Source organism: Papio anubis, chromosome 18 (genome assembly GCF_008728515.1).
Source record: "Papio anubis isolate 15944 chromosome 18, Panubis1.0, whole genome shotgun sequence".
Classification (NCBI taxonomy): domain Eukaryota; kingdom Metazoa; phylum Chordata; class Mammalia; order Primates; family Cercopithecidae; genus Papio; species Papio anubis.
This window is the reverse complement of record NC_044993.1, coordinates 66422694-66448772: the sequence shown is the minus strand read 5'-3', so window position 1 is coordinate 66448772 and position 26079 is coordinate 66422694. Positions and strand designations below refer to the sequence as shown.

Below are 26079 nucleotides of genomic sequence, written 5' to 3'. Positions count from 1 at the left end.
ATTACTCTAGCTCCTGTGGACATGAAGTGAGATTATATATATGTATACACACATGAAGTGAGATTACACATATATACACACACATATACATATATACATATATACACACACACGAAGTGAGATTACACATATATACACACATATACATATATACATATACATATATACACACATATGAAGTGAGATTACACATAATATCACACATCATATCCACAGTAGCTACAGTATATAAACTCATATGAAGCGTACCGACTTACACATATATAGCACACATATAGGTCATGATAGTGACATAAGTACATATATACAGACCTCAAATCTAAGTCTTTCTCCAACAGTGAGGTCCTTTCCTTTATCTATAATATATATATATGTATATATATACACACACACATATACACATATATAACATTGTTCGATACTTAGAAGGTGCTCAAAGAATACCAGCTGCTCCGGTTGTTAGTTTATATTAATAACAGGCAATAATAAGGCATTTGCAGCAATTTCACAAACAGACAGGTGAAGCCCTATGCGGCATGCCTTTCTGGCAAGAAATGCTTCAGTGCAGTGTTCGGATATTCCAATGGGGAAACTTTTTCAGTAATGCAGGGCAACAGTGGATGGTTTTGACCTTGCGCTCAGTGCCCCGAGGTGCTGAGTGAGTCAGAACATGTCTCAGTACTAGTAAAAATGAAGGGACTAGCTTGGGATTCATTTTTTATTCAACAAAACATTTTGAATGCTTTTGTATGTGTCTGTGTGTGTATGTGTGCTTGCATGTGTGTGCACCTTAGACACTGTTTGAGATGCTTGAGGCAACAGTGATAGACAAAAAAAAAAAAAAGGAAACCAGACGAGGTTCCTGTACTCATAGAGTTCACAGTCCAGTTGGAGATGGACACCACAATGCGTATATAATGTCATACTTTAACAGGGGTTTTAAACCGTAAGACAGGGTCCTGTGAGACCCTGGAAAACTGAGAAACTCCATCTTCCTAAGTGCCTGATGTATTGGTTGGGAACTTCACTTGTTCTGGATGTTGCTAATTTTTTAAGGGTTAACCATGTTTCCCTTTGGAATTATCACCTCAGAAGTGACCATATCCAGGTCTCTGACTTACACAAAGTAGCATAAATATTTTATTGTCAGTGACTTTTAAAGAGTTGAGAAAAACAACCTCTCCATTGCCTTCTGTAACTCCAAATGGAAAATCAGGATGGAACATTTTGCAAACATAACACCTCCTCACTGCAAGTCGGCCGCCCACTCGGTTGGCTTGTGTTTCTGGGGCTGGTATTTGTCAGCCATGGCAAGATGGCTTCCATCCTCTATCTGTGCTTCCCTATTGAGGCTGGGGAAGTGAAATGACACAGGTAGCTTTGCTAGAATCTGTAACATGGATTCTGTCATCTTTGTTGTTTGTTGGATTCTATGAATTATGGCTTCAGCACAACTTCAGAGTTCTTTGTTTAAGAGATAATTTTCTGGCCAGGTGCAGTGGCTCACGCCTGTAATCCCAGCACTTTGGGAGGCAGAGGCAGGCGGATCACGAGGTCAGGAGATCGAGACCATCCTGGCTAACACGGTGAAACCCTGTCTCTACTAAAAATACAAAAAAATAGCCGGGCATGGTGGCGGGCACCTGTAATCCCAACTACTCCGGAGGCTGAGTCAGGAGAATTGCTTGAACCCGGGAGGAGGAGCTTGCAGTGAGCCAAGATCATGCCACTGCACTCCATCCTGGGCAACAGAGCAAGACTCCATCTCAAAAAAAAAAAAAAAAAAAATTATATAAGCTGGCGTAGTTATCAGAACAAAAGTTTATATGTTTATCTAAATGAGGTCAGATTTGAATTCATCTCCAAGTATATAAGAATATACAGTGTAGGATTCTGACAGATTTGAGCACCTAGCACTAACAAGTTGTGTGAGCATGAGCAAGTAATCCCACCTAGCTTGAAAAAGAAGATAAAAAGACACAGCACATTGGATTCTTGTTAAATGAGGTAATGTAGGCAAAGCTACTTTGTTGAATTTTGTATGCTTAGTGCTTAGAACAATAATCAGCTCATAATTGGTGTGCTGATTATTTCTTATCCTCATTACCAGACATCATCATCACCATCACCATTATTACTATCACCATCATCACCACCACTACCACCACCACCATCTTCATCTTTATCTTATTATGGATTCAGTAACAAGAATTCTTCAATAAGACCACACTATGTTAAAATCCTGGTTCTTTCCCTTACTAATGTACTAGATCCATATGTTGGAAAGTATTTTTCATTTGTTTGGCACATCAGTTTTCTTATCTGCCAAAGGTACCATAATGAGTTTAGTATTCACTAAAGTAGGTTAGAGTCCAACACACATCACTTCTTCCTGGATTCTCTAGAGGAAGAACTTCACTGGACTAGAAGGAGGACCAGTTTTATCTCCACAATGGGACGTATGTGCATACAGGACATTCTAGATTCTAAAATACATTCCAGTAGATTTTTTCCCTCTAAAGCATCATAAGAGTCTCACTGTGAAGAATAATATATATTACTATTTCTATTTTAAGAATAAGGAAACTGGGTCACATATTGAATGACTTGCCAATAGTTTCACCATTATGCTCTTGATGCCTCGATATTTGACTTTGATTTCATAGTCACGGCATTAAAAGGTTAGATAGTAACTAACACTAGAAATTACCTGGCCCAGCATAGTGGTTTTCTTTCCATTTATTTATTTTTACCACAATTCATAAAAGATTTTACACTCTGAACCCATTCCTCCACATAAAGTTTTCATGAAACAATACAAACTCTTAACTATTTTATTCTTCTCTCTTGTGTGTAGTTTATTTCATTTAAAAAATGTTGATATGATGATCCCCTACATGGGTCTTACAGCCTAAGAGATCAGACTGACAGAATAAAAAACACAGAACATTTTTCTCCAGGATTGTGTATCAGAACTATCTGGGGCACCTTTTGGCAGTGCCCATCCCTGGATCCTACCCTCAGAAATCCAGAGGCAGTAGGTCTGGTGTGAAGCCTTGGAATCTGATGAGTTTTTTGTTTGTTTGTTTGTTTGTTTGGAGTCTCGCTCTGTCGCCCAGGCTAGAGTGCAGTGGTGCAATCTCAGCTCACTGCAAGCTCCGCCTTCTGGTTCACGCCATTCTCCTGCCTCAGCCTCCCAAGTAGCTGGGACTATAGGCGTCCACCACCACACCCGGCTAATTTTTTGTATTTTTAGTAGAGACGGGGTTTCCCCGTGTTAGCCAGGATGGTCTCAATCTCCTGACCTCATGATCTACCCGCCTTGGCCTCCCTAAGTGCTGCGATTATAGGAGTGAGCCACCGCGCCAGGCCGGAATCTGATATTTTTAAAAGAATACCCAAGGAACTCATGTTCCACTGACTAAGGACCCATGTTCTGTTGCATCTCTCTGATTGTTTCCACCTGAAACTCTAACTCTTTCTCTATTTAAGTCTCTTTTTCTTTGCTTGTTGAGATAGAGTCTCACCTTGTCTCCCAGGCTGCAGTGCTGTGATGCAGTCTTGGATCACTGCAAGCTCCATCTCCCAGGTTCAAGCAATTCTGGTGCCTCAGCCTCCCAAGTAGCTGGGATTACAGGCACCTGCCACAATGCCTGAATAATTTTTGTATTTTTAGAGTAGAGATGGGGTTTTACCAGGTTGGACTCAAAGTCCTGACCTCGAGTGATCCGCCCGCCTTGGACTTCCAAAGTGCTGGGATTATAGGCATGAGCCACTGCGCCTGGCTGGTTATTTCGTCGTCGTTTGTTTTTGAGTATTTTGTCCATTATTCCCTAGGACATTAATGCTATCACCAGGGAATTGTCCGTCTTGGTCTTGTCTCTCTTTCCCAGGTTGGAGGACACAATTTGGCTTCTCAGTTGACGACAAGAGCTTATGGTTTGTGCGAATGGCTGCTGTCCTCACATACTGAGCTGGAGTCTCCTGAGACAGGGCCTCTCGTCCTCTGTGGTTATGTGGTTAGAGAGGGGAGCTGACACATCCCTTTGAAGAATCTGAAAGGGCTGCTTGTTTTAACTCTCACTCTGTGATGCATTGCAGAGATCCCTAAAGTATGATTGGAAATGGAAATGTAAGGACGGGCACAAATACTGTGTATCCAGATTTTCTTTCCAACCTTGAAGAGCTGGGAATTAAAAAGAAAAACATCGCCCAGGGGCCACCTGAACTAGAACCTGCAAACCAGACAAGCAGGAAGGTTGAATACTTCCAGGCGGTCCCTTCCACCCTCACGTCCTCCTCTGTTATACCATTTAATTACAAGTTTAATCGCTTCAGAAACCCCATCCATTCCCCCCAGTAGGGGAAGATCTCTCTTTCTATAGCAAGGAGGCTTGGTGATAAGCAGCTATCCGTAGGAAGGGTGGATGGGACTCTCAGAACCTCTCCCTCGACAAGCAAGAAAGACATGAGCAAATAATAACCGAAATTGTTTTGACATTTCACTCTGGTTGTTGTAGTTTTCATAATAAAGGAAGAACAAAGTATTCGCAGCTTTAAATAAAGAGGCTGCATTTGGCATCGATGTGGGGTTTCACTGGGGAATTTTGTGTATGAGTTCTTGTTTTTGCTCACTGGGAGAGAAAAAAAAACGGTAAGCCATGAAAAGACAAAAGTCCAAGAAGAGGAGAAAGCAAGACCCCTATACTTTTTATTCATAGCATTTATCACCACTGGAATATTGTGGTCATCTTACTATTTATTTTTTGTTTCTTGAAGTCTGCTGCTGCACTTGGCTGTAAGGTCTGTAGGGACAAAGATGGTTTTGGATTTTGCTTATCGTTTCATTAAATGTGAATGAATGAATTCATTTACATAATGCATACTATGAGCCAGGCCGTGTGTGTGTGTGTGTGTGTGTGTGTGTGTGTGTGTAGTTTTTGGTGATTTGATTTTTAATTAGATCCTTACAATAATATGGTGAAACTACTCATCATTGGTGCCATTAAACAGAAGCAAAAACTAGTGCCTGGAATATCACAATAACTTATCTAAGATTACACAGCCAGTCTGCAAAAGAGCTGGATTTCAAAATCTTCCAAGTCATCATCAGTTATGGTATTTTTAAGATCGATTTGCAGCTAACCACATAGCTTTGTTACAAATTCATGCTCTCTGATGTTCTCATAGTATTTTTAAAAATTTACCTATTGCGATCTGTCTATCTCTTTAAGCTTTTTTCATCCTTCCTCTATCTCTTCCCTTTTATCCCTGAATGTTTGCCCTCCCCTCTTCAAAAAAAATAAAATAAGATAGTAGCTAGCTCCCTGCTGGATTTTATAACTTTGCATACCATATATTTAGTTTAGTAATGAAAAATTCCAGCTCCAGGCGATGCACAGGATCGTATTTCTAATGTTTTTTAAACAGCTATTAATGTGGTCGAGCACTGGGTTTTTTTTTTTTCTTTTTTTTTTTCCCTTCCTCCTCTATATAATCATCTGCTCAGTGGTGCGCTGTGAAACTGAGAGTAGGAGCCAGAGGAGGAGCAAGCTGTGATTGATGGGCCAGGCATTGCTGGCAGAAAAAGTCCCATCTGGGTTGCTTTTGGGAGCAGTCAGATGTTGAGGGGGAGGTCAGCCAGGCGGCCTCAGCCCCCCACCTTCCTCGACACCCCAATCATCCACACATTGCACAGTGCGCACACCCTCGCTCGTAATTGAGGCGTGCTTGGGGCAGATGCTTTGTGGTGTGGGACAAGAACAGCTGCTAAGTTTATGGAGGAGAAAGGAAGCAGGATGGTGCAGCAGGTATTTTTTTTTTTCCATTTAATCTTTCACTCAAAATTGTGATTTGAATGAAGCTGAAAGCTTTTCTTGCGTTAAGTCTGTGCTGTCTGTGACATGGAGCTTGCTCCTTGAATCATGTCTGGGGAAAGGAGAGGAGTTTTGGTGAAGAGTGTGTGCGTGTGCGTGTGTGTGTGTGTGTGTGTGTGTGTGTGTGTATATGTGTGAGTGCGCGCATGCGCTTTCTGCTTGATGTGTGGAACTGAGCGGTTCTTAGAACCAGCAGGTTAATGGTGTCCTTTCGCATTTTTCTTCTTTGTTTCAATGCCCCTAGGGCATGATGCAGTTTAGCTCAGTTCGGTTCAGCACAAGAGGGTTTCTCTGAATATGCGCGATTTCTTGCCAGAGAAGTGGCGTAGACCATGCTCCTAAACTAAAGTAAAACAAACCGTCAGCAAGACTGAAAACTGCAGGCAACCACCAAGAATGGATAGTTTTCCTCCAGTGAGTCCATGCTGGTGGGGGGTCCCACTGCAGGAACCGTTGCTTTCCTGGGCTGTGTAGACAGATACGATCAGCTGGCTTATTAACTTTTGACAATTCCTGTGCATTTCTTCATTATAAGGGTTGAGTTTAGGCCAGAGGAAGTTCTCCACAGCAGGAAATAAACTGGGGAAACATAAATTCCAGATGCAGAAAGGGAGGGTGTGCTCAAGAAGTTTGACTATAAAGGTGGGGAAACACAGGCGTGTGAGTGTGCACACACACACCCACACACGAAAATACTTGTCTATTTTAAAGTCCACCTGGACAGCTATGAAAGCAGGTACTTTGCCTTGTCAGTGAAAGTCAGGTAGTTCCATGGAAAAGAATAGACCCATTTCATGTTCGGCCACTTAAAGATTATTTTTCAGTTGAGATACGGTTTGCATTAGATTTTGAGCCAAAAGATTTTGCAAAGCCTGACTGGCTACCGCTCTTGGTTGTCTTATTAGTTTCTCAAAACTAGTTTATTAAACCACTCAGGGCAACAACTGGGAGAAAGGCAATGTCTTGAAAAACAAAAAGAACAATAAAAAAAAGCCTCTCACTTTTTTTTCTCTCTGACTCTGTCTCCTGAGTCCACTTCAGAGAGAAAATTCAGGGTTCAGGATATTTTAGTGACCAAAGAAATTGTCTGAGCATCAGAAGAGTGGCCCTGTGATTGTGTGCATACAAGAGTCGGCACACTATGCTAATAGTCAGATTACAGTGTTTGTCTTAAAATAGCAATGATAGCCGGGCTATTTCATGCTTCAGTAAAATATTTAAATTGAAATGACTTTTTTTTTTTTTTTTTTTTTTTCTTTTAGGAATCAGACTTGGTTGCATTTTAACAACCCTTTTGCTCTGGTAACTAGAGTGAAAACTACACGTTAGAGTGTCTTAAGTAATGACAGGTTTCCATCCTGCTGTCATTGAGTCGCTCTCGTTGACTGAGAGGTTTGGTGACTGGGGAGAAGAAAGTTTCTTCTAAGTTTATCCTAATAAATGTTGTTTATTTCAAGGTTCTAGTCAGTTCTACAGCAGCAATAGTGGGTTTTAAAGCATGAGAGCTTGGCCTCCTTTCATCCTCTTTTTGTGTACTGAGTAACAACTCAAGAAAGTCCAGGCACTGAAATTAAACGTTAAGTTTGCAAAAGCTTCTGAAGCGTTTGCTTGATGGTGTGTGGAACAATTGCAAGGCAGATCGTCCTGCTTGTCAACTAGGAACACCCACAAGCACCCTGACTGCAGATATCAGAAACTCTGATCATTCCACTTATTTAGGGAAAGGTGGGGACTTGGCATTGGAGTAGAAGAAAGAAGGCTTCTGCAAATGAGGGAATGTCTAGCCAGAATGCTCCAAATAATTTTGCCTGTCACTGTCCCCTACATGAAGTTGGCTTCAGTTTCCAACCCAGGAGCCTGTTTGGGTGCCTAGGATTTGCTATGACCTGGAGTTGAAAAGGTGCCCTTAATGTCAATGTATTTTTCCAGAAAATACATTTCAGCAAAGCTAAGAATCCAGGAACGTCACTAGGGAGGAAACAAAGACATCTCTGGAGCCATTTGAAGGTGAAAAATAATTCCATAGGAAGTACAATGGTCTTAATTAAATATTAGCTGTAATTAGCCTAAAGTGCAAATGTTGGGAATATTAATTAGGGTCTCTCTGGAACGGCTGTGAGTGTTAATAAGTTACTGTAGGGGGGTCCCACCAACATCTGTTTGAGAACTCTAGGTACAGGATGAAATCTGGAGCCCCATGTTCCTGGATGCTAACTGCAGGCTCCTTGGCTACCATGGCTACCCTAGAGCATGGTGCTCTGTGTTTGCCAGAATTGCACAACTCATGATAGAGGTGGGTGGTTGGCATTGCCACATGTGATGTCCCCAGCTGGCCCTTGCCTTTCCTCAGATAGCCTCAAAGCATTTCAAAGTCAGGCCTCAGGCTTGAGGTAGTACAGAAGTTTCCCAGGCTGCTGCCCCACTCCTTTCGAATGGTCACCAACCTAACCTGTCCATTGGAATTGCTGGCATCTTTGAATCAAATACCCTAGTCCCTGGCTTCCTCACAGGGAGTAACACACCAACAGCTAAAACACAGGTCCATGGTGTATATGATAGAGAGGGAGTTGCTTATTTAAAAATGGGAAGTGGACAGGTGCAGTGGCTCATGTCTGTAATCCCAGCACTTTGGGAGACCGAGGCAGGTGGATCACTTGAGGCCAGGAGTTTGAGACCAGCCTGGCTAACATAGTAAAACCCTATCTCTACTAAAAATACAATAAATTAGCCAGTCCTGGTGGTGGGCACCTGTAATCCCAGCTACTCGGGAGGCTGAGGCAGGAGAATCGCTTGAACCTGGGAGGCAGAGGTTGCAGTGAGCCGAGATCCCACCATTGCGCTCCAGCCTGGGTAACAGGAGCAAAACTCTGTCTCAAAAAAATAAAAATAAAAAGAATGAATGAATGAATGAATGAAGTGAACGAAGTGAACTCCCCACCAGGTGATTCTCTTGCTAGATAAGAGATGCCTTGGTTTAACTTTTGGCTTCCCTAAGAACTATCTGTGGCTGTGACCTTGAATAATTATTCCCAGCTTTGGCCTGGAGCATCTTTGATGACAAGGTAAATTGAGATTAGAGATGCATTGCATGCAAAGTGGGGATTCTGGACCTTGGCACTATTAACATTTGGAGTGGGACAGTCCTTTGTGGTTCAGGGCAGTCCTGTACACTGTAGGATGTTTAGCAGCATCCCTGGCCTCCACCCACTAGATGGCAGTAGCACATCCTCCCTCATTTGTGATAATCAAAACTGTCTCCTGTCATTGCCTTATGTCCTGTGGGGAGCAGTCACCACTCTGGAAGAACTGCCGGTATGAGGCGCCCAGCACAGTGCCTGCCACCTATTAGGTTTTCTTCTGAGGACCAGTGAGGAGAAGGGGCTGCTTTTCATGGAAGTCTGAGGCCATCATGAACCTTCTGCTCAAAGCCCACTTATGCAGATTTAAAGCCTGTGTGCAGGTGTGTTTACAGGTTAAATATTTGCTAATGGAAAGTAAATTCCCCAAAAGATTCTGACTCACTGTTTTTGCACCATTTTCAATATTGCCAGTCTCCAAGACTAGCTATCACCCGTCTTTGGTTTAGAGAGAATACAGCCCCTTTCTGTCTCTTTCTGCTTCACTGCCTGCTTTATTTCTTGCCCAAACTATTTATGCAATAATGGCTTCTCAACTGGTGACCCCATATCTAATGACATTCTGCCACAGCTATTAGAAAACATTTTCCACAAAGGACCAGATAATAGATCATTCAGGCTTGGTGGGCTAGGCAGTCTCTGTCACAGCTATCCAACTCTGCATTTGTAGTACAAAAGCAGCTACAGACAGTAAACAAATGAGCATGGCTGTGTTCCAATAAAACTTTATTTACAAAAACAAAATTTGGGCCAGGTTTGGCTCATGAGTCATTTGCTAGGTCCTCTCTTTATCCCCCTACCCTATCTCCTGCTGGCAGACTAGGCTTTACAGAGCCCAGAGGTCATTTTTCAATCACATATTCACTTGGCAGACATTTATAAATATCCACTTTGCAGCTAGTATGCTGTTGGACCATGGAGATGGGACAGGGAATGTGGCAGAGTGTCCTGTTTTCAGGGAGCTCATAGACAAATAAACAGGCCATGGCAGTACTTGGAGCTGTGTGAGCTATGACTATCCAGCTGCAGTGGAGTAAAGGGGATGGGCAACTGACTGGGTTTCAGCATCAAGGAAAGCCTGCTGGAGGAGGGACTCTTGATGCGAACTGAAGGAAGAGTAAGGACTAGCTGGGCAAGTGGGAGGTGAGGCTTTCCAAGCTGAGGGGCAGTGAATGTGAAGACTTGATGGAGTTGAGAGGATGGAGCTCTTCTCCCTTAACTTACTATAAGCTTCTGGAGGGCATGACCCTTCTCTGTTCGATACAGAGATAGCTCCAAGTCTACAAGGAGCCTTGGCTTTTTTGCAGGAACTAGTAGGAATGGGCCACTTTTCCTGAGGTTGCTCTGCACTGATGAAAAGCCCCCAGGGTTATATATGTTCCTGGTGAAAGTATCTTCTGCTGGAGGTGGAGGAGGGAAGCCTTTGTCTTCATATGATCATTGTCCACACCACTGCTTTGGAAGAGTTTACACAAGTCTATCTTTCAATTCAGAGATGGGCCAGGTAGAAGGTTGGGGAGACAGAAACAGACCTTTGAGCAGAAGCTGCCTCTGGCACAATGAACGTCTCATCAGATGGTTCCCAAGATCCCAACATTTCTGGGGCTTTTCATCACCCATAGAGAAGTGGCATCGCTATGAAATTTCTGTACAGAAGGATATGTTCCCTGAACAGCCTAGAAAAAGAAAAGACACTAGTTTAGTTATAAAACAGCAGAAGTTTTTTTTTTTTTTTTTTTTTTTTAATTAGTCAAGACCCTTTTGGTTGTAAGTAACAGAAAAAGTAGCTTAAAAAATGAGATAAAGGGTATAAAGTGTCAGTTTTGCAAGACAGATACGTTCTGGAGATTTAAGTACAGCATGGGAACAAGAGTTAAAAATACTGTATTATATACTGGAAATGTGCTAAGCGGATAGATCTTAAATTAAATCTCACCACACACACAAATGGAAATCATGTAGAAGTGATGGATATGCTAATTACCTGGAATGTGGTCACTTCACAATGTATACATATGTCAAAACATCATGTTATACACCTTACATAAATAATTTTTATGTTAATGATATCTAAGTAAAGCTGTTAAAATATAGGACGTTTACTGACTTGTGTAACTAAAACAAACAGGGGTGGTGCTAACTGTGGGTAAAGCTGGATTCAAGACTCAAATGATGTCACTGGGACTCAGTAGAAACCTCTCTATTCCTCAGTTTCTTCTCTTCATTTTCCTCTAGTTTGGCCTCACCTGTAGGTAGGTCCCCTTCAAGTGGCAGTTCTGTTGTTGTTGTTACAGAATCTTGCTCTGTGGCCCAGGCTGGAGTGCAGTGGTGCGCTCTCAGCTCACTGTAACTTCCACCTCCAACATTCAAGTGATTCTCCTGCCTCAGCCTCCTGAGTAGCTAAGATTACAGGCATGTGCCACCACGCCCGGCTAATTTTTGTATTTTTAGTAGAGATGGGGTTTCACCATGTTGCCCAATCTGGTCTCGAACTCCTGATCTCAAGTATTCCACCTGCTTTGGCCTCCCAAAGTGCTGGAATTACAGGTGTGAGGCAACATGCCCAGCCTAAGTGTCAGTTCTTGGCAGCTCCAGGCTTATGTTGTTTTTTACAGCTGCCAGAGTGGAAAGAGAACTTCTTCCCCAAAACTACAGCAAAACCCCGGGGTGACTGGGACTCAGTGGTGTGGCTAGGCCTTAACGTACTAATGGACTCACTCGATAGATGTGCATGAACCCAAATCCATGGGACTGTTTCAGTGGGACCTTCTGAATGGCCAGGCTGGTATCCTATGGCTCATCTCGCAGTGACCAGGAGCTGGGTTCAACTATATTTGCACCATACAGGCTGAGAGTGGGACTGTCCCCCAGAAGGAAACTGAGGTCTTGTTGAAGAAACAGTGATGACAGACCAGCAGTATCAGTGCATGTCTTCTGTGGCTTCCCAAGATGGGCAGGGTTAACTGCTTATGGATAGCAGCAACTCAGCCTCAGCATAGGCACACCCTCCATGGCCCCAGTGCTATGGGAAAATGTTAGAAAGAGAAAGAAACGCTTGTGTCCTTTTGTTTCCAATGGCACAGACATTTGGAGAAATTTGTCTGGAGGAGGGAAGAGCCTGATGGGAATGTTTTTACTTGTAAAATGTTTAAACTTATCCTAAGCTTAGTTCTCTTCCAAGTGTCATCTTTAACATTCTAATTAAGGTCCCTTCTAAACAAATGCACCAGTTCCCTGTGCTGCTCTGAGAACAAACTTATTTTTTTCTTCCCTTCTTTCTGTCATCATGTTTTTGCTGCACTCAAATTGCTTTAGAGAAAGAGGATTTCGGATGTTGGTGGCGAGTACCAAAGAGATAAGGAGCAATTCTGATATTTTTGCCCTGGTATCATTGTACGAGGGCTAAAGTCACATCTAATTCACCACAGACAATGGGAGAGGCAGCTATTTCGTGTGCTTAATTGCTAAGTTTTTTTCCTCTCTCTGTCTTTCTGACTGTTTGATCCCATCTCCTGAGACCATGGAAAATTTGGACCTTTGGGTTACCATTTCTTATGCCGTGTGTGTGTGTGTGTGTGCGCGCGCGCGTGTGTGTGTGTCGTGGTAGGACTGTGGAGGAAGAGGTAGAGAGAGAGATGTTTCCTGAAATGGAAGCATTTGAATTCAGGTTTTTGTTGTGTGTGTTTTTAAAATTCTTCTGAGTTGGCTGTAATTGTCACACTGCATGTTTTGCCTAGATCTGAAGAATGAATTGTTATATAATACTCCGTGCTCATAAAAAAGCAAGGCAGGGAGGGAGAGGCATGGACTAATGAGACTAAGAGTTAAATCCAATATTTTTCAGAAATGCTTAAAATGGGGATGTCAGAGGGAACAATCGTTGTCCAAATTAGGCCCTGAATTTTTATCAGCTGCTTTATGCTGGCACTGAGGACATCACACACACACACACACACACACACACACAACATAACACACAACCACACAGACACTAGGACCATTAAAAGGATACTCCCTCTTCCCATTATGTGAGCCAAGTCACATAAAACTTTGATTAAATTCAAATGCTTACATAAATTGTCTCTCCTCTCAAGAACACACACGTTCAATTTAATCTCTCTTGGCACTTTAAGTATCAAATCAACGTTCTGTTGTCACTGCGGACAACTAAATGCTCACAGTTTCCAAAATGGGAATGAAATGAAAAGGATCTGCCGGGAAAAAAAAAAAAAAATTCCAATCTAGTAAAGCCACAGACCCTCCTCGTCTTTGAATATTATGCTGGGTGGCTTGGGAAAAGTGACTATTTTTTCCAAGCCTCGGTTTCTGCATCTGTAAAATGGGGAGAAGTGATGGTTACTGTTTCCTTATGGGGTCTGGTGAAGATGAACATAGATTGGTCCATCTCGGGCTGGTAGCACCATGGTGACCCCTAGAAAGTACGCAGTGCACGATCGTCCTGGGATCTGGGAGGAAGGTTTCTGAAGCGTGGCTTCTCATGATGTTCTCTCCCTCTCTCCACCTTTTTGATTTTTCAGGGTAATCAGGAAGCAGCCGCTGCCCCTGACACAATGGCTCAGCCTTACGCTTCGGCCCAGTTTGCTCCCCCGCAAAACGGTATCCCCGCGGAATACACGGCCCCTCATCCCCACCCCGCGCCAGAGTACACAGGCCAGACCACGGTTCCCGAGCACACGTTAAACCTGTACCCTCCCGCCCAGACGCACTCCGAGCAGAGCCCGGCGGACACGAGCGCTCAGACCGTCTCCGGCACCGCCACAGTAAGTGGACGTGTTGGCTGCGGGTGGGAGGTTATGCAAACCTGCGCTGGGGCACGTACCCCAGCCCTGGGAATGGTAGCAGGGGCGCATCCCCATCCACCCAGGGACTCCGGCAAACAGATCAGTCCCTAAGCCCACGCTCATCATACCAGCTTCCTGAATGAAGTTTACCTCATCTCCATGCATTCATTCTTAGCGTTCATTTAAATCAAAGTATTTTTTCATTAACTTCATTTATTTGTAAAGGGGCACATTTATCAATTTTCTATTCCTGTAGTTTTGCCTTTCTAGAATGCGATCCCAGTGAAATTTTTTTTTTTTTGAAAAAAAAAAATTTGATGTAAGATAATATTTTTTAAGTCTTTATGGAGGCTGGGTATGGTGGCTCATGCCTGTAATCCCAGCACTTTGGGAGGCTGAGGTGGGAGGATCATTTGAAGCCAAGAGTTCGAGAATAGCCTGGGCGACAAAGTGAGACCTCATCTCTACAAGAAATTTAAAATTTAGCTGAGTGTAATGGTGCCTGCTTGTAGTCCCAGCTACTTGGAAGGCAGAGGTGGGAGGATGGCTTGAGCCCAGGAGTTTGAGGCTGCAGTGAGCTAAGATTGCTCCACTGAACTCCAGCCTAGGCGACAGAGTGAAACTCTGTCTCTAAATAAACAAAAATAAAATATTTGTGGAGTTGTAATTTACATACCATAAAATTAGTATATTTTTAGTTGTACAATTCACTGATTTTTAGCATATTTACAGAGTCGTGTGATGATTGCCATCATCTAATTTCAGAACATTTCCATCAGCCTATATACAAATCTTGTGCCCCTTTGCAGCTACTCCTCATTCATACCTCAAAGCTCTGAACCTGGCTTCTTTACCTTAGCCTCATGCATTTGAGACTCATCCAGATTGCAGTGTTTGTCCCTAGTTTCTTCATTTTTATTGCTGGACCAAAGAGCAGGGGCTAGAAAGGGGCAGGGTGAGAGAATTTGGATGAATAAGGGAACTGTCCTGTATCTTAATGGTGATGGTTATGTGACTTTATACACCATACAGAGTACATTTTATTGCATACAAATGATTAAATGGATTAGAAACAGGCATATAAACAACACAGACATTTTATCATCACTGTAAATGAAAACTGGTGTTTTGACCATTAATCAAATATAACTCTAAGCAAAAATAATTACAGTAAAATTAAATAATGTTCACTTGTGTGCCACATAAAGTAATCATGCATACCACAAAACCTGTATGGAACATGCATTTGGGAACCTTTTTCTGCAGAATTCTTTAGAAGCTTGGGCACCCCAAACCTCTTGTCTGGAACATTTTTTAAGTGCAAGGCAATTCTGCCTCTTCCTCCTGTCCCAAGACCTCTGGAAAGGCAGTATTTGTGAAGAAGTTTATGGATTTGAAGCATGATACATTTCCTATGATAAAAGCAACCACTGACTAACTTGGCTACTTGCCACCTCATTCATTTGGAGGCTAGTTTTGAAGATTTTTTTAAAAAAATAGTATACATTCTGAAATTTTTAGTTGTCTTCCTCCCTTTTAAATTTATTGTGGTAAAATACATACAACATAAAGCTTACCCATTTTAACCATTTTATTCATGTGCAAATTTCAATGGTATTCAGTATATTCACTAGGTAGTGCAAAACCACCACCATTATCTGGTTTGAGAATGTTCCTACCACCCCAAAAGGAAACCCCCTACCCATTAAGCAGACTCTCCCCATTCTCCCTCTCCCCAGTCCCTGGCAACCACCAATCTGCCTTAGAGATAGTTTTTTGTGTCTGGCTTCTTTCTCTTAGCCCAATGTTGTCTAGGTTCATTCATGTTGGGTTTCCCACTGTATGGATAGACCATGTTTATTTATTCATTAGTCCATTGATGGATATTTGGGTTGTCTCCACATTCTGGTTCTTCTGAACACTCCTGCTACTGATTTTTTTGTATTTAGTTGTTGTACCTTAGGCCTGGTCTGTTAAATGAGTTTGCCGGATCAGCGGGTGTTTGTTGCTTTTGCGTTGACTACCAGGCAGTAGTGATGGGGTTGTTGTTTACTGTGTGTTGGCCATTTTGTGATAATCAATAGTAGTAATGCCTGGATAGGTTATTTTCAGATTTTGAAAAAAGGTGCAATCAGACATTATTTATTAAGCTAACTGCTGTGGAAATTTTATGTATTCATTTATTTACTCACAAATATTTATTAAGCTTCTACTAGGGCCGGGACTCATACTAGCTGGCATGGTTGAACCAAACAAAATGATCTTTCCCTCTTGTAACAGTATGAGAGGCAGAAACTGAGCATGTGGCAAATAGCATGTGCGATAGATGTCTTAAGGAAAATATGGGTACCATAGGGAAATTAAAAAAGAACAGAGGTGCTACCTGCAGACGTATAGTCTGGGAGCATTTCTTAAGGAGATGGTCCTTAAGGTGATAAGACAAAGCATCCCAGGCAGAGGGAATACCACAGTCAAAGGTTGTAAAGGTAGAAAGATCTGGGCTCATTCAAAGTCCTAAGAAGAGGCCAGTATGTTTCCGGCATGGTGAAGGGGATTTGAAGGTGATGTGGCAAAAGATGAACTGGGAGGAATGAGCAGGGATTCAACATCCTACAGGCCTGGTGGGTCTGATAAGGGGTTGAAATTCCATGTTACAAGCAATGCTTTTTAAAAGCTTTAAGAAGAGTTTAAGTCAGAGGAGTTATGAAATGAGACATAAAAAGAAAGGGTTAGTGATGCCTAGCTTAAAGGAAATTTAATCTAGTTGGGGAGTTGAGATGCTCCACATCTTTACCCTGCAAAAAGAACACTTTAGAGATCAACACAATTGAATTTAAATAGCGTGTTGGGTGACCACAGTGCCCCAGGCACTGCAGTGAGTTAATCTGATGTGCAGACAAGCTCTCTTTCCTTGCAGAGCCTTTGGAGGATATAGGATATGTTTTCTGTTAATTATGATAATGTGCCAAATTCTAGCGTACAGGTATTCACAGCTTTTATCTATCGTGATGATAGTAGGAGAAAACATTTTCAAAATCATAGTCAGAAGGTTATACCTTTCAGAGTCTTCTGGTAACAGGAAAGAGAAAACTCAGTAGGAAGTGTGTTGGCCCGTACGATAAAAAGTCTAGGTGGAGGATAGACACAGCCTGGTTGTTGGAACATGTCCATCAGCTTCTAATGGGAAATCATCCTGGGTTGGCTTCCTCGTCCTCACCTCCACTCTCTGGCTTTGTCCTGCAAGTTCAGGCTCCAGTCACCACCTGTGAAAAGCTCTTGGATTTATCCTATATAAGCCCTCTCATGGGAATCAGTCTCCATTCCTGGCTTGTGTGGCGTTATGTTCATTCAGTGGCTGAGGCTGGTACTGAATGTCCCAGCCCTGGGGTCACTGAGGAGCTTCATATCCAAATACATGGAATGAAGACCATTTCATCAGAGTTCATGATAAGATACCTTCAGAACAAATCATTAAAGAAACTAAGTAGACAGAACCTGTTCAGAGCTAAAGGTAGCATGGTGAGTCGTTTGTATAAAAAAAAAAGCTTGAATTGGTGTTCATCAAGAGTAGGGAGTGAAGAGAAAGACAAGGACAGAACATTGGAGAGCTCACGGGGTGGGGTTTGAAGAAGAGGAACTATTGAATAAGACATCAGTAGGATGTTCAGATTGGACATTCAACCAGTTGAATGTTGGGCTATAGAGCCTGCAGGGAATAAACTGAGAAGACATTATTGAAGTGACAGTTTGGACATCTTCAAAGATGTAGAAGAAAGCAGCTCTGCTAGAGTAGTGGAGGGAGATGCAGAAGGGACAAGAGTTGAGGAATAAATGGGATATGTTGGAGTGGGCGGGCATTGCTCATTATAAATATTTGCAGTGATAAGGAAAAAAAAGAGATTGCAGCTGAGAAGCAATGAGGTCAGAGAAATTGGTAGTATAGTTGATTTAGATTCACTAATTTATGCCAACAAGGTCCGTATGTGGGGTGCAAAAGACAGGAAACAAGAGATAGGGAATAATGGTGGAGGAAAGAAAGGGATGAAGTGTTTTATAGGAGATAAGAAGGAATAGGACCAAGAGTATTCAGATACAGTAGGTAGTCTAGGAAGGAAGAAACCATTTTTTAACAGCTTTGTTGACATACAATAAACTGTGTATATTTAAAGTATACGCTTTGATACGTTTTTACAAATGTACCTACATGCACAACCATTACTGCTATCCAGATAATGAATATGTCCATTATCCCAAAGTCTTTTCTTGCTCTTTTATGATCCTCCCCTCCTCCTCTTTGCCTCATTCCCAGGAACCAATGAGTCTGCTTCTTTTGCTATAGCTTAATTTGCAGTTTCTAGAATTTTATATCAGTAACATCAACATTATGTGCTCTCTTTGGCTTCTTTTACTCAGTATCATTTATTTTAGATTCATCTATATTGTTGCATGTGGCTGTAGCTCCTTCCTTTTCATTGCTGAGTACTATTTCATTGCGTGGATATGTCACAGTTTATTTCTCCATTTACCTATACATGGGCATTTGGGTTGTTTTCAATTTTGGGGAACTCAGAAATAATTCTGCTGACATTTGGAGCTACTTCAATTTTGAAACAGAAGAGAAGGAAGGGGGAATGTAGGAGGATGCAGAGAAATTTTCAAGTCAAGAGATAATGTGAGGAGTTCCATCCACATTGCCTTCATTTTTTCCATGAATGGAGGCAGCATCATCAAAGGAAGGCTTCCTGAACTTGGGCAAACATGTCAGAAATCTGCCTTAGATAATTCCTAGAGTATTTGAATGGCAATGGGTGCTCAAGTTTGGAGAATGTGAATGTATGGTGGACTGGCTAACTGTCTAGTTTGTCTCCTCCAGCAGTGTTTGGATGGTACACAATCTCAGGGGTAGGATTTTAAAGGAAAGACAGCCATTAGAGGCTGAAGCAGGTGGGCTTTGTGGCTGATCCTGAAGGAAGTTTTAGGATTTATATTCTGGACTGGTATTGGGTAAGTACAGGAATCATAAAGGAGCCATCTTCTTTTTTGTTACAAACAATTACATCTGTATACTTATCTCTCTTTGGCCAGAAAAGAGATGCCGCTTTTGAGTTATCCTTTCCTGATCTACAGCAGCAGAACGTGGTCTATGACAAGTTACTTCAAATTGTCTCTGCCTCCTCCTACATTTATTGGGTGGACTTTGTCTTTACTGCAGGTTCTTAATTTCCTATGTAACGAATTTAACCCCAAAGTGGGTCAGAACTATGGTTCTCCCCACCCCATATCCAGGACCCTGTGTTTGCACAAAATGTTACTGTTGGGAGATACCTAAGTCATTCCCCATACGATAGTGCTGTACCTGGAATGGCTCTAACTTTTCTTTGACATATGTATTCACGATGCTTAATATCATTCTAAGGACACTGTGGAGGCCATTATTTCTTTGAGAAACTAAGTACACTTTTGGGTAAGAGAAACCATCCATCCATCTGGTGGCCTCCAAGAACATCTAATATATGCACATGATTTAACACAAAGTGCAGAATCTGTAAAAGGGAAGGAGGATGCACCCAGAGCTCCCAACCAGAGCTCAGTAAAATGCAGACAGAAAAGACTTACCAGGTCATCCTTTCAGTTCCCCACGGGCTGAGACGAGTCCCTGCAGGCCTTTTTTTCTGCTGAATTTCTATTTCATGTAGGCCTCCAAACATCATGGATCACATTGCTGACAGAGCCAATACTGTATTATATTAGATACTGTTCCTGACAAGGTATTTTACTCTTGACATATTATCATTAGAGATTTGCAAGTGGCGAATTCTCCATGTATCTCCAATAGCAAGTTAACTTCTATTTTTAATGCTTCTGCAGTCTGTTGAAAAGGCTCCCACCACTTTCCCACTAGCTCTAGGCCCTGATGGGAGAAGGAATGTGGGTGCCCCAGCTAGGTTTCTGAGCTGGAGGCTCGACTGACAGGGAAAATAACTATTTAAAGAGCCAGTTTCTTCTTTGGCCTCAGCCGCTTCCCACTGGAGTGTTAACTGTGCCTCCAAATTTCCTTAATACTTTTAGGAAGATAAGACATTGGTTGGTGATGGTGTCGTGTTCTTAACCCTTTCCATGCCAGTTTTGATTTTGAAGCTGATGAAATCACTAAGGTATAGGGAAAAACAGCAATTCAGGCTTGGGGTTTAAAAAGTCAGACATTGGAAAAGGATATAAAATGAAAACTAACATGTCCTAACACCCACAACCCAAATTCTTAGTCTCTCTGCCAGAAGTGAGTTACTAATACCTTATATTTCCTTCCAGAAGTGTTTTATGCAAATGCAAGCATATGCCTGCTTGTCCTCTATCTCTATCTTTATCTCCCTCTATCTCTATCATCTGTCTCTAATTCAATCTTTGTATCTTATAACTACTCACAATTTCCATTCTCAAAATTACAGAATTGAAATCTAAATACCCACTTTGGCACCCCCTTTATATCTCAGAGATTATTCTTTATCATATTTAGGGGTTCAACTCGTTATTTTGTGTGTGTGTGTGTGTGCATTTTTATGTACAGAAGTATCCTAATGATGGCATTTAGGTTGTCTCTGGGTTTAATCTTGCACTGTTGATATTTACCATCAGGTTACAGTACAGAGCTAGGTACAAAGATTGCTGTCCATCTCTGTGCGCCTCTGGGTGTGAATGGTTAAAAGGTACATGGATTTAAGATGTGGATATTGATCAATTACCCTACAAAGAGCTGGCACCAATTTGCACCTTCATGGATAGAACCTAAGAAGGCCTGCACCCACACTCTTGCCCAACCCAGTGTACTAGCCAACTCTTGGTTCATGTCCCTACGGACTCTGTGTGTTTGGGTGTGGCTATCCCTCTCTTTGACAAAAGAAAGTACTTTTAGTATTGTTGGGTGTCCGGGAGAAGAAAAGTTGAGGTGTGCTGTCCTTGGTTAAGGCCTCCCATGGCCCAAAGACCATTCTAGGCCCTCTTTTGGTCACCATCTTGTTTTGTTACCACATCAACCTTTTAAATGCTGTTAGAATCCCACCAATAAAGGGACAAAGAGGTTGAAGATGCTTTGAGTTGGGAATGGTGCAGTTGAGGTCCTCACCCATGTCTTGTCTGCCTGATGTTAAAGTCCAGGCTGTTTCCCCAGTCTCCAGCTGTCTCCAAGAACAGGGGTACCCAACCCCTAGGCCACAAATCAGTGCCGGTCTGTAGCCTGTTGGGAACTGAGCTGTACAGCAAAAGGTGAGTGGTAGGTGAGTGAGCATTACCACTGTAGCTCTGCCTCCTGTCAGATCAGCAAAGGCGTTAGATTCTCAGAGGAGCGCAAAGCCTATTGCGAACTGCACGTGTGAGGATCTGGACTGTGTGCTCCTTATGAGAATGTAATGCTTGATTATGTGAGATGCAACTATTTCATCTTGAAACCATCCTCCCTGCCCCACCATGTCCATGGAAAAATTGTCTTCTACAAAACTGGTACCAAAAAGTTTGGGCACTGCTGCCCTAGAGGATCTCTTGGCCAATGGCTTAGAATTCTCACAAAGGTTGGTTTCTTCATGGCTGCCCTCTAGCTTAGATGAACAGGTCAGTTAAGACCTGGCCTCCGGTCTTGACAAGAGTTGACCCTCCATTCTATTTACAAGTGGAAGGAGCTCAAGTTGACCATTGAACCTCTCTGCTCTTATGTGTTCTCTTACTCCCTTCCTCTGCTGTGACCCTTCTCCAGATCTCCTCCCTCCCTCTTTTCTTCCAAACAACCCTCAGACGATGGATTACAGAATAACAGAGTTCTTTTCCTTTGAGGAGGGTTTACACCTCATGTACTTATGTTGAAAGCTGGGCAAAATAATTGAAGGTTGCCGTGTCTAAAAATAGGGTGAAGAGTTACATCTAAATGAGAATCAGGAAAAAAATCTCAAAAATCGTAACTTTTGCTCATTGAATGTCAGACTATATTTTAAGCACTTTCCATGCACAATCTCAACTAATCTTGGCCCTCCCCACCACTTATGAAGTGTTATCATCCCATGTTACAGAAGCAGAATCTGAGGCAAGTCATTTACTGAAGGTCACTGGGGCTGAGAAACAGTAGCCAGAGCTCAAAAACAGGCATGTCAGACTCGAGACCAAAATTCTTAAGGGCTAGAAGCCCAGAAGGCATCCCCCAGGCATGCCCAGCCACACTGGCCTCTTTTCTAAATAGATTGCTATTGCAGAAAGGAATTACTCATTTCACCCTGGGGAGGGCCCCAGCAGACCCAAGCCTGTGCAATATTACAGACTTCGAGTGTGCTCTTGTTGGAGACCTGCGCCTGGAGCAAACTCCAATAACATGTTTCGGTGGCTTCAAAATTGTCTTTTCAGATGACAGTGTGACTGAGCTGTTTTGTCAATACCAGTTCTGTTTTCCTAAGATTCACATTTAATTTGAAGACATGGGTACTGTCTCTTGTTTCCTTAGGAGCCTGAGAACGATGTTTCTCACTCCCATGTATTCTCTGCAATAAATGGTCCTTGGCTTTCAGGATAAACTAAAGACGTTTATTACACAATACCACGGGTATTTTATTATTTTAAAGACCCTGGTCATCAAAGAGTGTCCAGTCCTGGAGAGCCAAAATGAATGATTTATCCCAACTTAGGATAAGTTGGACAGGAACAGGATATCTCTGAGCATCTCTGTGTCTGATGTTCTTTTTAGGACTAGGGTTTCAGCCTCAGATTTTGGCAGAAGTGGAGGTTGCTATGACAGGTAAAAAGAAAATGGCACTGGTTAAATATCTTTAGATGTTATCAGGAGAAGCAGGGTAGAATCTAGGTACAGAGCTTGGCACTCTCATTCCCAATCTGACCCAGAGTGGGACCATAGGCATGTTACATAACTGAGCCTCTTCTTTTTTATATGTGAGGTTTACAGTTGTTGTGAAATCCTAATACAGTAATGTCTATGAAGGTCTTAACACAATCACAAGCACATAGTAAACATTCTGCCAGGTAGATCATCCTAATTATGAGACAATTACAGTACCCATAATGAGAAATCAGAGTGGTCTCCTTGGTTCCGAATTCTTCATTAAAAATATTTTATCCAGGGGAATAAATTCATCATAAGAATTGTGAAATTTCCTGTTTCAAGAGTCAAACTAAAACTCCAATTCCCAATTTATTTTCAAGGTAATTTTGTATTTAATGATTTATAGACAAATAGTTTTCAATCACTCATGTTTTAGTACAAATTATCAGTACAAGCTGTTCTTGGTCTAAGTCTAGGTCATGGGAAAACAAAGTGAGATTCATTAGAGAAGGAAATGACTGAAGTTTTGTTTTTAAGACCTGAGGACGTCTTGCTTTTGCTAAATGAGGAAAGCTTAGGCATATTCTAAGGGTTGGATTTAATGTTTCCTTAGGGGGACTTCACTGGCATATTTCCATTGCAAATCTGGCAGCCATCTGACAAGTTTCATTGTGACTTTGTCTTCATTTGGTGCTTTGTGCTTATTCATACCTGTATTTATTGTCATCAATTTACCCTCTCAGGATGACTAAGCAGTCTCTATATTTGCTTAGGACCTTCACACACCTAAATCTGTCCTTTCTATAGCTCATAGAGACTGCTATGCAAAGGACTGATTTAAGTGTTCAAAGATCTTAATTGCCTCTGCATAGCTCATAGCCCCATTAAGCAATTTTATTTATTTATTTATGTGAGAGAGGGGTGTCACTCCATCACCCAGGCTGGAGTGCTGTGGCACCATCTTAGCTCACTTGCAGCCTGAAACTCCTGGGCTCCAGTGATCCTCCTGCCTCAGCCTCCTGAGTAGCTGGGACTAAAGGTGTTTCCAGTGAACTTAGAAATAGGCATTAATCTATTTTGTGGGCGGTATTTGGGTCATGCATTAGCCCACAATCATCATTTTATGCCCTTAATTACATGCCATATACTCTTTAGGTGCATAGTAAGTTCCTATGAATTCTGTGCAATTTTCTAATTCAAGGCTGGAACAAAGAAGTTGGCTATTCTCTGTTAACAGAAGATTCAGGAACGAATCTCAGCCAGAACCTTGCAATGCTAGAGCTGGAAGAGCCAAAGAGTTCACCCACTCTATCTTCTCATTGCACTTATTTAAAAAGATCACATAAGTTATGGGTTGGAAACACAAGGCCAGGCACAGTGGCTCACACCTGTAATCCCAGCACTTTGGGAGGCCAAGGCAGGTGGATCACTTGAGGCCAGTGATCCAGACCAGGATGGCCAATATGGTGAAACCCTGTCTCGACACAAAAAGTACAAAAATTAGCCAGGCATGGTGGCGGGTACTTGTCATCCCCACTACTCGGGAGGCTGAGGCAGGAGAATTGCTTGAACCCAGGAGGCAGAGGTTGCAGTGAGCCGAGATCACGCCACTGCACTCCACCCTGAGCGACAGAATGAGACTGTCTCAAAAAGCAAAAACAAACAACAACAACAACAACAAAAAGAAAACTCAAATACTTTTGCATCCAGGCAAGTAACATCCATGTTTAAAAGAGATTAGCTTATGTTGGAGACATTGGCAAAATAAATTTTAGTTTTCTCCATTAAGGTAGGCATTAGCATGATGATATGTAGCCCTTTGGTGAGCACCCTGTAGTAGTTTAGCAAACAAATCATCTGTCCACAGGATGTGGTCCCTATCCATCCATCTATCCAATCATTGCTATTTTGGATTGTTGAACCACTATTATAACTTCATTCACATATTTCCATTGTAAATGTTTAGATTTCTTTCTTCTTAAGAATAAGTAGCAATTTTTATTTTTCTGGGTTCTCTTGTTCACTACTATTTTGTTTATTTTTGTTATCTGTCCAGCCTCTGAAGGTACTGAGTTTATAACTCCTGACTTAATCTTGGAAACTTTTTTGTTTAACAAGAGGTGAATTTAGGCTGGGCATGATGGCTCACGCCTGTAATCCCAGCACTTTGGGAGGCTGAGACGGGTGGATCATTTGAGGTCAGGAGTTCAAGACCAGCCCGGTCCACATGATGAAACCCTATCTCTACTAAAAATACAAAAATTAGCCAGGCGTGGTGGTGGGCACCTGTAATCCCAGCTACTTGGGAGGCTGAGGCAGGAGAATTGCTTGAATGCAGGAGGCAGAGGTTGCAGTGAGCTGAGATCAAGCCTCTCCGTGCTAGCCTGGGCAACAGAGCAAGACTCCATCTCAAAAAAAAAAAAAAGTGATTTTAGGAACCTGAACCCTTTAAGGGAGACTGTATTTCAGGTTCATAAAAAAGACAGTTTGGATGCTTCAGTGTGACAGTGCAGAGATTCATAGAATGTTAGAGCTTGAAATGACTACCTTATCTTCCTGATTCATTTACGAATGATGCTCAGGTTCAGAGGGAGAAAGTGAACTGCCTAAGTCACACAGTGAGTATCACAGCCGAACCCAATGTAAGGATGTCCTAAGAGAAAACTTCCACTGTACCATGCCCTTCCTCTGCCTCTATCCCCTGGATTCCACAGCCGTTTTTAAAATACACATACCCAGGGTTATCTCTGCATTGAAATAGACAAAGTCCCAATGACACTGCCTTTAGGAGCACACTGAACTGTACACTGTAAGTCTCTGTTTCTCTTTGCTATCCTATTTTGGTTCCTAGCCAGAGGTTTCAGCCACGAGTGGGCCTTATTCTCACAAAGACTTCCAGACTTCTAAAAAAAAAAAAAAGAAAAAAGTCTTCATTTTATCTAGTTCTCTCCTGCTGCTCCTGGTGGTTGTATCAATGGGTCTGTGTGAATTCAGCAATGTCGTGTGTTCCTGCCAGCTCAAGTCCCAATCATTACTTCTGGGTCAGGACACTAACTAGGGGGTCTGGGTTTCTTCCTTTGCATCCCCGAAGAATGTGGAGCTTGTCAAATTGTCAAATTAGAGCATTTGATGTCGAGCTAGGTCTAAGTGACTGTACAACCTCTGCAACAGTTCAGAAGCTGGCCTCCGCCACTGGTAGAAACATAACCAGACTCTCAAGAGACAGTGAGTCAGGCAGTCTGGAGATCCCAGGGAGATGCTCATGGGCTCTCTGGCTTCTGGGCTCTGGGGAGAAAGCCATCACCACCCAGAAAATAAGCCTTCACCCTGACAGCAGCAGCAGAATGTACCTGGGCTTGATGACCGGACTTGTATGGCATCTCAGTGTCAGGACACTTGGGACGGAAGCTCCATGGGCAAGTTCTTTCTGCAGCAAACCAAGGTTTTCAGCC

General features: G+C 42.3%; 1 protein-coding gene across 1 annotated transcript in view; it reads left to right on the top strand.

Annotated features, from left to right (window-relative positions):
* Positions 1-26079, top strand: part of RBFOX1 (RNA binding fox-1 homolog 1) — a 2483424-nt gene that overhangs the window by 2276565 nt on the left and 180780 nt on the right. Inside the window, 1 exon segment of the mRNA XM_031657938.1 lies at positions 13552-13794. Within this exon segment, the coding sequence (XP_031513798.1) occupies positions 13552-13794 (243 nt within the window).